Source organism: Stenella coeruleoalba (assembly GCF_951394435.1).
Source record: "Stenella coeruleoalba genome assembly, chromosome: 18".
Lineage (NCBI taxonomy): Eukaryota > Metazoa > Chordata > Mammalia > Artiodactyla > Delphinidae > Stenella > Stenella coeruleoalba.
The window spans coordinates 13,869,884-13,882,633 of record NC_137164.1 but is presented as its reverse complement, the minus strand read 5'-3'; the positions used below and the strand labels follow the sequence as shown (position 1 = coordinate 13,882,633).

The 12,750-nt window shown below is 38.4% G+C and overlaps 1 protein-coding gene across 1 annotated transcript in view; it reads left to right on the top strand.

The window, feature by feature from the left end:
• PROSER1 (proline and serine rich 1) overlaps window positions 1-12,750 on the top strand; it is a 28,417-nt gene that overhangs the window by 4,499 nt on the left and 11,168 nt on the right. Inside the window, exons 3-9 of the mRNA XM_079902966.1 lie at window positions 1,852-1,920; window positions 3,872-3,966; window positions 4,954-5,047; window positions 6,869-6,979; window positions 8,892-8,975; window positions 10,357-10,435; window positions 11,043-11,138. Coding sequence (XP_079759092.1) covers window positions 1,852-1,920; window positions 3,872-3,966; window positions 4,954-5,047; window positions 6,869-6,979; window positions 8,892-8,975; window positions 10,357-10,435; window positions 11,043-11,138 — 628 coding nt within the window. The remainder of the gene's footprint in view (window positions 1-1,851; window positions 1,921-3,871; window positions 3,967-4,953; window positions 5,048-6,868; window positions 6,980-8,891; window positions 8,976-10,356; window positions 10,436-11,042; window positions 11,139-12,750) is intronic.

The following is a 12,750-nucleotide window of genomic DNA, read 5'->3' as shown; positions in this document are numbered from 1 at the left end:
CTGTAATTGCCAGAAGACTGATACTTTCAGTGTGGTAGTTTAGTGGGGACTTTCACCCAACTTTAGGGGGAGTTTGCTGATATTGACAAACAGGTTTGCACATATATACACACACACATATGCAGAGAAAGCTGGATTTCCAAGAGATACTTGGAAAATACTTGATAGAGAAATAGACCAGAAATGGAAATGTACATCTGAAGAACAGAAAAGGTTGGGAACGTGAGTAGGGTAGACAGTGGATGAATCTATAGATTGAGTTAGTAAATGCTCCAACTTTTCATCTGTTTCTCAAGACTTTCAAAACTTGAATAACTTTAAGCCTGTAGTTCTGCCTACTGAAGTCCTCAAAGCTGCTTTGTGACTGGCACGTGTTGCTGCCTATTCAATGAGGGTTTTGCAGCTATCCCATTACTTTTCAAAATTGCCTTATGCTTTTTTAAAAATTTAAATGTTTCAGAGAAAGATTTATAATTTCACATAGCTGATAGCTTTTCTTTCCTTCTCTTGTGTTTCTGTGTATATATGTGAAATTTTGTAGATAACTTCCTACTGTGGAAATTTAATGACTTTGCTAAAAATTTAATGACTTTGCTAAAGTTATTAAAAATTTTATCAAGCTACTTTCTAAGTGTGACCTTCTAAGCTTATTATAATGATTATTATATTATAATATAATAATCATACATGATAAGTTATAAAGTTTTATGGTTGGTAAAGTCCCAGGTAGCATTTACTCTATATAGTAAAAACATTATTCTCATAAAAGTAAGGGCATACACTCTTAGAAAATTGTGTAGAAAGTACCCACAATACTTGTTTGCTATTTATGTATCTCTCACTAAGGAGTGAAAAGTGTTTTTTACTCTTCTTCACATACCACACCAGTTCCTAACATTAACCTCGCTTTGTGGAATAATTGAAGCGTTAACACGTTTTTAGGAGCTCACAGTAAAATAATTCATTAACCCAGATTTTATTACCCTCTCGTCTTGAGTCTTTTTTTCCCCTTTTGGGGTGTCCTTAGAGGCAGTGAACCCAGGTGGTGGTGACCACGCAGAGACTTCAGTGTTGTGATCGTGGTGTTTGCTCACGTCTTCCTGGCTGTTGCACAGTATCTCCCTCATTCACTTGAACTTCGCTGGTGGTAGTGGGAGAGAGCCTGGCTGGCTGTGCTCTCAAAATGACTTACCATTTAGAAGCTGCCGGCATGATTCAGGGTGATTCTTACATTTCTAGGGAATAGATCTCTGGTCTAAGTAAGAGGAGTATGCCCTCCAGATGTGAGTTAAAGAGTAGAAGTTAGTGAACCTACACTAAACCACACCACTGAACACCCTTTTGTGATTGATTAAAACTGTTATTCTCCACTAAATGTTTTGAAACTTTCCATTCGTACTATATCTTTATATTCCTACGCGATGTTTTTATCTCCATCTAGTACTTTTCCAGCTTTCCTTTTTTTCAGGTACTTTCTTCTTCCTGTACCTTATACTTTCCTTTATTCTAGACCAATGCTGTCCAAGACTTTCTGTGATGGTGGAAATGCTCTCTCTCTGCAGTGACCATCATGGTAGCTACCAGCTTCATATGGCTGTTGAGTGCTTAAAATATGGCTTGTGCCAGTAAGGAACTGAGTTTTTGATTTGGTTTGATTTCAGTTGATGTAAATTTCAGTAGCTGCACTTGGCTACTCCATCAGCCCAGTCTGAACTCTGGTGTCATGCTTATGCCTCATCCCTGGGGCCTAGGCGGCACACTTTGAATAGTAATTCAAAGTACTGAAATACATCTTGGAGAAATGTTTGCAAACACATTGTCATTAGAGCTAAATTAGTTCTTTGCTTTCAGGTGGTTGATTTACTGAGATATTTCTCCTGGGCTGAGCCTCAGTTGAAGGCAATGAAAGCATTACAGCATGTAAGTATTTTTCCTTAGAATGTAAAATTTAACTATTTTGAATTCTCCCCTAGTTTTCTCTAATTCATCTCAAGTTGTAATTTGTTTCCATTAGATACGCTAAATTTCATTATACTTTGATTATTCAAAATAACTATGTTAAAAAATTAAAACTTGTAAATTTAAATCGTATGTACTGTACTATTAAATTGTACAGGGTCCTAATTGGCAGATTGGAGTAGAAAATATTTATAAGCAAGCAAAACAGGGCTTGAATTCTTAAGTATTTTTATTTACTTTTATTTTTGTATATCTTCACCCTCTTGTATTTAGTCTTAGAAGAATAGTCAGACTGGTTTATACTTACATTTTTTAGACCAACACTGTCCAAATTAACTTTCAGCAATGATGGAAATGTTTTATATCAGCTGTATCCACTATGGTAACCACTGGCTACCTGTGGCTTTTGTGCACTTAAAACATGTCATCTGTCTGAGGAAGGGTATTTTTAAGGTATTATTTAATTTCAATTTAAACAGGCACACGTGTCTAGTGGCGACTTACTATATGGATAGCACAGCTCTAGAGCCTAGATTAACAGAGGCATCAAAGTCAAACAGGACCTGGCTGTATAGGAAGATTTTCCTGGGAGTATCAGGCATTGATCGCTCTAAGGAAATCCACAATCCTTAGCTTCCTAAACTAATTTGCCTAAGAAAGTGCTGGGTCTGTTAGTGCTTCTTCTCTTTTACAATAGCTTTTTTTCTGCTTTACCAAAAAAAAAAGGTTGTCTCACCCATCAGCTAGGGGTGAAAATCTTTCTCTAAGGACCAAAGAGACAATGCACTATCCTGAGAGGGAGAGCAAAACAGAGCTTCCGTAAGAAATACTGATGGGGACCTTGCCTTATTTTATCAGGACAGCAAACTCATGACAAAGCTCTTAGGCTGGCTTGCCTATCCACCTACCTTAGAATTAAAAATCAGAGGTGAGAAGGCTGCACAGGCACACCATAGTGCACTTATAGACAGAGTAAGTCTGATTTGACTGTTTTCCTGCTGAAGACTGACTGACAGATTCTGTTATGGACATTTTCATAAAGTAAATGAACTAGATCAGTAGTTCCAAGGTTTTCAGAAATATGTAATAAACTTACATATAAGGAAATCTATCTTTTGCAGGTACGTAAAACTTCCGGTAAAATTTTTAGATGTCAATTTAAAAACACGCAATGGGGTATATGGCTTTACCAGTTCTTTTGGTGGTACAGGAGTTAAAGTGTTTGAAAACCACTTTTGTTGATCAGTTAATTCTAACTGGTCTCCTTATCCTGATTTTGCTTTTGAATTTCCTGCACTGTTAACATACATTTATAAATTGACCTGCTTTTCAAAGATATAGGTATCCTAGGCAAATAAATTATGTAACAGTCCACACAATCTTGGATTGTCACAGTGCACGTTAACAAGGCTCTTAAGAAAGTTCAGTAAAGAAACCTGTTTAACCCATCTTTCCTCTAATGATGTGATTGGAGTACCTTTCTTTAATAACACTATTCAGTGCCATGGACTTCACTAGGTAGTTCTGCTTGTGGTGTACCTAGCACTCTAACTGAGGAATATAATTTTTTTCTAACTTCTCAAGCAGCATGTCTCTCATATTTGTAAATATCCCTTTTTATATAGCCTTTCTGAGGAAAGTAGAACATCTAAATTTTTTTTTCCATAGATGAACATATTGAGAAATGTGGATAAGAAGGAGCACATAGGAGAACTTAGCTCTTCAATTAAAGTAGTTATGTTGAAAAGCCTAATTTTAATTCACACAGTTGTTAGGACTTACTTTTGATTAAGCAGTTTTCATCTCAAATATTTATATTAAGAACATTTAATTACACTCCCCCCAAAAGGCAGTTTCTTGCATGAAAATTTCTCATGTTGAAAAAATTTCTCATTATTTTTTGTATTAATAGAAAATGGTGGCTGTTCACCCAGCAGAAGTGGTCAATATACTCAACTGTTTCACCTTCAGTAAAGACAAACTAGTTGCTCTTGAACTGCTAGCTTCGTAAGTATTTCTTTCTTTTTACTTCATTGGAGAAAAATTTGGAAGACTTTTTAAACGCTTTTTAACTCATTAGTGTATGTTAATGTATCAGAATTATGTTAGTAAATGGAACTCTAATAAAACTATGCAAGCATAGAGCTGAATTCTTATACCTAAGTATCTAGTGTGCTTATTACACATGGTTATAACTTACAAAATAGTGGGGCTTATCGAGTTTAATTATTTCAGTTTGTCTGCATTTCGGTGACTTGCTTTGCATTCCCACTCTGAATAACGTGAAAGGCTTGGTGACAAAGCCAGAGGACTTATAGTTGGATGGGTTCTTCCACATTCTGACAACGTGTATTTTTTTGACTTAATATATACTTACTCTTTCTGGATCTTATTTTCCTCATTTGTGAGAATAAGGATCTCATCTACTTAGTAGGGATGTGAACTTTACACACTGTAAGATGTGTGAAAGCACCCAGCACGACATTTGAGAAAGGATTGTGATGAATGTAAGAGAAAAGGAACCTACTCTCCTATAATGTAAGAGTCTAGAAGTTGCTGTTTATTTACAGCATATGCATTTTTAAGTCCCTTATATATTTGTAAATGACCACAAAAAGCACAAAATTAAAATGAAGCATAAGGTTAAACTTCATTTTTAGATCAACCATGATTTTTAGGCATTTAGCACGTGGGTTTGTTCTGTTGCCAGTAGCTCTCCTGACACTCATTGAGAGGGTATATTTGCAAGAATCTCAAAACAGTGATTTTTATTTGAAATATTACTTTGTTACTTTCAGGTAGCCAGATAAATGTCAGTTCAGTTATTATATTTACCATCTTCATATAAACATGTTATTTACATTCACCAATTAAAACTAAATAATCATACTTTCCTCATTATGTCATGGGGAAAAGCTTACTCAGATATATCTATGTATTAAATTTGTGTGTCCAGCTTCTTAAATGAAAAGCTAAATTGTATTTGCTTGGTAGAAACATTGTTGATGCACAGAATTCTCGTCCCATTGAAGATCTGTTCAGGATAAATATGTCTGAGAAGAAACGGTGCAAGAGAGTGCTTGAACAGGTAATTTCCTCAAGATTGCTCTATAAATGGTATGTTGGTTTTTCTGAATGCTGATGAAGAAAACAGTACAGTCTTATTCCTATGTTAACTTTGTTGAATAACCTGAGTGCTGTTATGTGATGGGTTAAGAATGACACCCCAGCAGTCTTTGGGGCCGGCGGGGGGACACTGGTGAATGAAGAGACGGCTTGAGAGTGAGAAGCCAGCCCTCAGCGTGAGCCTCATGGGGTGTTTATTCTCGGTCCCTTGGTAGCTCTGCCATGGCTCCAAGCTTTTGTCTTTCATTTTATGTATTTAGGAACTTGACTGTTTAAATTTGCTTTGTCATCGGGTTTATTTTCATCAAATTCATAAAAGATGAGTAACAAAGCAAGACTGCAGTTTTTTAATTTAAAATCTGTAAGAGTGGGGGAAGTAGTACTTGTCCAAGCCTAGAAAACTTGATTCGTCATTTAAGGTAGTTATTTCTTAGGATTGTGATGGTTGGAAACTGAATTAGTGATTAGAAACCTGCTTGAGGAAGGCATGGACTGCTCCCCTAGGAGCTGCAGCTCAATCGTATTTAATCCTCACGCCCTCCACGAAGCGCAGGAGAGTGGAGAACTTGCCTTAGTCATAAGTTATTGTAGCAAAAGCAAGATCTGAGCCCACGTTTCTTTACTTTAATAACTTCATCGAGTTTTTTGACTAAATTCTTTAAGGCATTAAGCATTTACTACTGTAGTTTTCTTCCTTATGAAGCATTCTGATCATGTGACTTTCCCATCTCAGAAATAATCTGGGCCTGAGTCTTCTGTGGAATAGGTCCTTTAATCAATGTAAATTAGTACAACTTTTCTGAAAGGCAAACTTGCAGAGCCTTTAAAATGTTCGTACCTTTTGACCCAAAAATTCTATTTCTAGGAATTTATACTAAGGAAATAAATAGAAACATACACATTCATATATAAGGGCACTCACCCTGGTATTTATAATAGCCAAAAATTGAGATGATTTTTAGGGTTGGCATGTTTAGTACAGGGCTGGATTATATAGCTAATAATATCATATGTACCTATAAAATACAGCATATATATATTTAACTTGATATTCTTATACAGTATAGATCCATTAGAATATATGTCACCTATTACAGTGCTTTTCATTCCTTTAATAAATATTTATTGAGCACTAATTCAGTATGTGTTAGGCACCATTTCAGAAGCTGGGGACACAATAATAAATAAGCTAGACCAAGATCTCGTCCTTCAGTATATCTCATAATTATGTAACATTATGTTGAACACTGGTACCCAGAGAACTCTTACTTTTTCATCAGTATAGCTCTTTGGACACCCAGTGTCCCATGTTGTTGTTTGTGTCTTATCCACTAAGTTATGTAAACTTCTTCAGAGTGGAGCATGTCTCTTTCATGGCTGTGCTCTCTTTGCCTTACCTGTAATGTGAGCTTGGTGTTTATTGAGTTGGACAGTGTTATTTCTTGGTCGTTGGAGAAATGAGACATATCAAATAGTAAATGGACTTCTTTGCACACAATTTACAAAATCCATTGTGACGGTATCTTTGTATAGGAGTCTTATCTGTGACATTAAAAACATTAATACCATTTAAATAATTCCATTAAATGAAGTGATTTTACTTATTAATTTTGGTCATGTTCACCAGTGGAAGTGCTGATTGATGTATGAACAGATTGAATGTGATGCTGTTCCTTAATTCATGTTATTTAGCAGGGCTTCCCAACATCCAGAATACTTCATTTGTGAGTTTATTTGATTTTTTTTTTTTTTTTTAACCACCCTCTTCTTTGTTATTTTACAGGCTTTCAAGGCAGGCTGCAAAGCTCCTCATGCTATGATATCTTCTTGTGGAACAATCCCAGGAAATCCATATCCCAAAGGAAAACCTAGTCGCATAAATGGAATTTTCCCAGTAAGTATACTTTTGTGGCTGTATACAAAACCTCTTCATATGAAGTTGAGCATAGTTAATGATATTTAAAGAAAATGCCAGTTGATGATGTGTCTACAAAGGAAAGGGATTTTGCTATGTCAGCAGCGTAATTCATAGATTCACTACTGAATGAAAGTTCATACATAAGCTGTATTAAACTATTTGCGTAAAATGTAGAGAAGAACAAGCCAAATGGAAAAGAGGATGATTTGGTTTTATTTTTCCCAGTATTTTAGAAGCACTGATTTACATGTAGTAAAGGAGTATTTCTCAAATTCTCGGTATTCTGCAGACAGTTTCACAGTTAAGTGTGTTTGGGAAACTCTGAATGCAGCGTCTCCTTCCTGGAGAATCATGTTGCATAATAAAGGCTCTGAGAAGTCCCGTAAGAAATACACTTGTTTTTGTATCACCCAGTGTTCCTCAGAATTCTTCGTGAAATAATTTTTTCATAGAATGGTATATTTTTATTGCAGTGTGACAAATAACCTTAGAACTTAGTGGACTGAAACAGTAAACATTTAGTATCTCATACAGTTTCTATGTATCAGGAATCTAGGAAAGGCTTAGCTTGGTTCTGGCTCAGGGTTTCTCATGAGGCTGTAGTCATCTGATGGCTTGATTGAAACACAAGCCTAGCTTCCGAGGTGGCTCACTCACATGCCTGGCAAATTAGTGTTGTTGTTGGCAGGGGGTCTTTGTTCCTTGCCATAAGGACTTTTCCTTAGTGCTGCTTGAGTACCTCCTGACATGGCAGCCGACTTCCACCAGAGCAGATAGTCCCGGAGAAGGCCAGCGGAAGCTGTGTTTTCTCTTATCACTCAGACTTGGGAGTCAACGGCCATCATTTCTGGAATATCCTATTTTTTATACAGGTCAGTTCTGTATAAAAGGACTGGAGGGCTGCACAAGGGCAGTAGGAGCTGAGGGTCGCTGGGGGCCACCTTGGAAGCTGGCTTCCATACTAGTATGTACCATTTAAAATACATGCTATCGGGGGGACACGTTGTAATAGGGTGTCAACTTATTTTGATCTGTTAATTACAGCAGACTTGAATGAGGTCAGTATAAGCTATCACACTTACTGCTTATAGAAAACACCATTTTTTATTACTTATTTTCAACTGTAATACAAGAACTCTTTTTGATTCTTTGAGCGTTACACACTGTAACACTGGAGGTCTGTCTCTGGCTGTTCCTGTTGCACAGAGAAAAAATTAGAATGTACTTTTTTTTCTTTTTAATGAAATTATTTATTTTTATTTATTTTTATTTTTGGCTGTGTTGGGTCTTCATTGCTGCACGCGGGCTTTCTCTAGTTGTGGCGAGCGGGGGCTACCCTTCATTGCGGTGCACAGGCGTCTCATTGTGGTGGCTTCTCTTTGCTGCGGAGCACAGGCTCTAGGTGCGCGGGCTTCAGTAGTTGTGGCATGCGAGCTCAGTAGTTGTGGCTCGTGGGCTCTAGAGCGCAGGCTCAGTAGTTGTGGCTCATGGGCTTAGTTGCTCCGCAGTACGTGGGATCTTCCCGGACCAGGGCTCCAACCCGTGTCCCCTGCATTGGCAGGCAGATTCTTAACCACTGCACCACCAGGGAAGCCCAAAAAAATTAGAACATACTTTATCCTCTTCTGTCATCTCCATGTGTACTGTGTGTTTCCTTCTACCTCTGTACATGTTATGAGGGTTCTGTGGCAGAGGAGGGTCGAGGACTTTGTCAGCATCAGGCAGCCGGGGCAGGATTGGGTTTGCAATCCAAGTCCTTAATCTCCTGCCAAGTTACATCCTTTTCTGTGTAATACAGTGGATGTCTTGTTTTGTTCTGTTTTTGCTTTTGGGTTTGTTTGGGTTTTTTTAAGTCTCAATTATCTTTCCTTTTTCTTTTTTTTAATAGGGAACCCCTTTGAAGAAAGATGGTGAAGAGTGTACCAACGAAGGCAAAGGAATAGCTGCACGGATTCTCGGACCGTCCAAACCAGTATGTTTAGAAAATAAATGATGGAACAAGTCTTAACTCTTACATTTAGTTTTCTGTCTGTTCAAGGCATAAGTTTCATTTTTGTGTTGTGAAGCTTAAAGTATACTAGAAACTCTAGGAAAGGGAATGGCCTAGGGAAATATAGTAAACTTGTTTAACAGTGTTAAGGGCCCTATTGAGGTTTAATAGCTTATTTTAAAGGTAGACCAGATGAACTGTTTTTACTTTTTGCTGCAGCCACATTCAGCTGTTTGCTTGGAGATGTGGAGTGCGGAGAGTTCACTTTAACGAAGGTTGTGGTTTAGTGGCTGAATTAGCATTAGTGTTAGTGAAGTAAGAATGGAGCTAGGAGGCGGAGAGTATTTTCAAGGGAGTGGTTAGAATGATTGATTGGAATATGAACTGAACAGGAGAAGAGAAGCCCGTGGGTTGAAGGATTGTTGGAGTTGACGTACTGGAGGCCTCCACACAGCCACTCTGCAGTCCCGCCTGCCCACCTGCCAAGAACTCCAGTGGCAGTTGTTTATAACAAGGTAGTCACAGATCATAGCCCTCACGCAGGACTAGTACCTCATCCAGGGCTGCCGTTATGAGCACTAGAGAGAGTCTGGGTCCCTAACCACCAGTGGATCCCCTCTGCTGCAGGAGCGTGAGTGCCAGCCGCCTCGAGTGGGTGTGCGTGCTCTAGCATCCTCTCTCTCTGTCTCTGTCTTTCTCTCTCTCTCTCTCTGTAGTTAAAAGTACAGCATGTGGCCTATCTTTGGATACCTCCGGTTCTCTGGAGATCAACCCTTTGAATGTTCCTTGTTACTTACATAAGTTCTATCAACTCTAAAATGAAAGATTTGTGGATTTCAAAAGGCAAAAAGACTAAGTTACTGAATTCATAATTCCAGTCTACGTTCTACTAGAGTTGTCAGAACGCCAGATGCTAAAGGAAATAGTGCTTTTTTCTTCCAAAAGGAGAAAAGAGGGTAAGAATGATAAGATGAATTCTCAGGAGGATGTTGGAAGTTCTTGAGTAAGCTGTTCCATAGGAGGAGATAGGAATTCTTGGATTAATATAGACTGGGTCAGAGAAGAATCTGCTGTTTAGGGTAAGGTTTGGCCCTTCGCTGGAGATGATTTACAACTGAAATTAAAAAATAAATACCTCCACAAGCAGTCTTTGGCAGGATCTATCTTTGGAATTTAATAGGAACCACATTTATTAAAGCCATTTTCCTCATTTGTACCATGTATTAGTGCAGTGGCATTTGATATGCTGGGGCATTTTTGGCCTCTTAGGCCTAAATGTTTTGAAAGACAAGTTGTAGTTTGTTTTGCCAGGAGACGGCTTACTTGATTTTCTCCTAACTGCTGTATTTTCCCCCTCATTTAGCCTCCTTCAACATACAATCCACATAAACCCGTTCCTTATCCGATACCTCCATGCCGGCCACATGCAACTATTGCACCAAGTAAGGCGCTCTTTCAGACTTTACTTTTTTTTCTTTTTGCTCTTTATTAAGTTGAAAGTAAATGTTGATATATGTACTTTGGAAATCTGGAGCACTTATGAAATATGCTGTCATGAGCTTTATTTTGCCGTGTGTCTTGGTCTGCAACAATGGAGAAGACAGAGTTTATTTAGGATATTTTCCTTTTGATAAATTAATTGTATATTACTTCTCATCATTAATTATTTTTATGGGTTTTTGCTTATGGGTAAATCATCTTGAATCCCTTTTTGATAGTTGGTATTCAGAGGCATCATTAATGCATTTAACTTAAAAAGGCCGAGTGTGTCTGCTTGACAGAAAAGGCAGATAATTGAAATCTGGCCGGTTCTGCCCACCATGCCCTGCAGTGAGTTATGTCTGGAGTGAGCCTGCAGTGGGAAATAGAAGTCTCTGGTTGTCTCATTTGATCTCACTTTTCACTCAACCATAGACCCAAACCTCTGTGTAAAATGCAACTGTACTATATAACAGTTTTAGAAATAAATTAGATAGCTGCGTCAATACAGTTTGAACTCAGAATGATGCTAAATTTTATATATTTTTTTCTATTATCTTTTTATTTTAGGTGCTTATAACAATGCAGGTCTGGTACCATTAGCCAATGTCATAGCTCCAGGTGTGCCCCCGCCACCTCCATATACTCCTAATCCAGTAGCAGCAGGTAAAATCATGTCGTTACGGGGTATTAAAAGTCAATAACTTGTACATGGTACACTTGGAGGGGGCAGCTGTGGGATGCGGTGGTGTCCTAACAGGGAGCACAGCCCCGGAGCATGATGATGGATCTGAGTGCAACGTACAGGTTCCACTAAAGCAGCCTCGGCCCACATGTGTGAACACGAGCAGGTTGTAGAAACAAGAACCATTCTTCATGAGCAGGAAACTGACAGGCTGTGGAAAAGCATCACCGACTTAATGCGTGTCGCCATTTGGGCACATTCTGTCTGCCGTGGGAAGGAAAGGCTTGTAAGAAGGTGCTCAGGAGGGCTGAACCTCCCCAGCATATTCCAGTTCAGCCTTTTTCTTTGGGCCCATTGGGAATACGAGATACGAAGTGTAAATATTTTTCTCTATCTTGTCAAATTGTTTTCCAAAAAGACTGCACCTGTTTATACCTACCAGTGAAGGCATGTGAGCGTAGGGTTTCTTCACCCCCTTGCAAAATGGGATATTATCAGTTTGGGGCTTTTTTTTTTCTTTTTTACTCTTGCCAATCTGATAAGGCTGATTTAGCTGCTTTCTCCTTTTGTCTGTCTTTTACAAAAGTTTAATTTTTATTTCGATCAGTTATTGTTTATTTGACTCTCCTGAATTTTATGTCTTGTTTAGGAAACCCTTTCCCATTTCAACATTGTGACATCTACATTCTCTACTTACTATTGTAGTGATTCTTTTTAAATGTAGAGCTTTTCATTCACTTGCCATTTATTTCTGTATATGTGTAGGGTAGGGATAGAACTTAAAGTAAGTTCTGTGTTAATTTAATTCTGCCCTTCCCAGAGACTCAAAGTTACTTTCTAGTGTTTAATAAATTCTTTTTTTCTAGCCAGAGTGGCTCCGTTGTTTGCAGCTGAGTACTCTGACTAAAGTTGCAAAACATTTTTTCCAAAATTTGTCATTTTATTTCTTGCCCTTGTTTATGGTACCTCTTGCCCTTAGAGTTTTACATTTTTGCATAGACAGATAGAGGCTGTGAAAGAAAAGCTGGAACCAAGTTACCTTAGTTTAGAAATTCTTAACCCTAGGTAGTCCAGATAATTTAGGCCTTGTAAGATTCCTACTCCCTCTAGAATTTATTTTCACATAGGGGTGAAATAGAGGTTCATCTTAATTTTTTTTGCAGATGGTAGTCAGTCCATTCATGCCAGCAGTCTTTATTAACTAATCTGTTTTCCCTGGTGATTTGAAATAATACATTTATCTTAAGTTTTCATTTACACACATGGCTCTGTTCTGGGATGTTTTTTTTTTTTTTGCAGTACGTGGGCCTCTCACTGCTGTGGCCTCTCCCATTGCGGAGCACAGGCTCCGGATGCGCAGGCTCCGGATGCGCAGGCTCAGCGGCCATGGCTTCCGGGCCCAGCCGCTCCGCGGCATGTGGGATCCTCTCGGACCGGGACACGAACCCGTGTCCCCTGCATCGGCAGGCAGACTCTCAACCGCTGCGCCACCAGGGAAGCCCTATTTGGGTTCTGTATTCTGTTCCAATCTAGTGACTTTATGTTGTGATGATACCATATTGATTAGATTAGCAGATTTATAGTATATTCTAA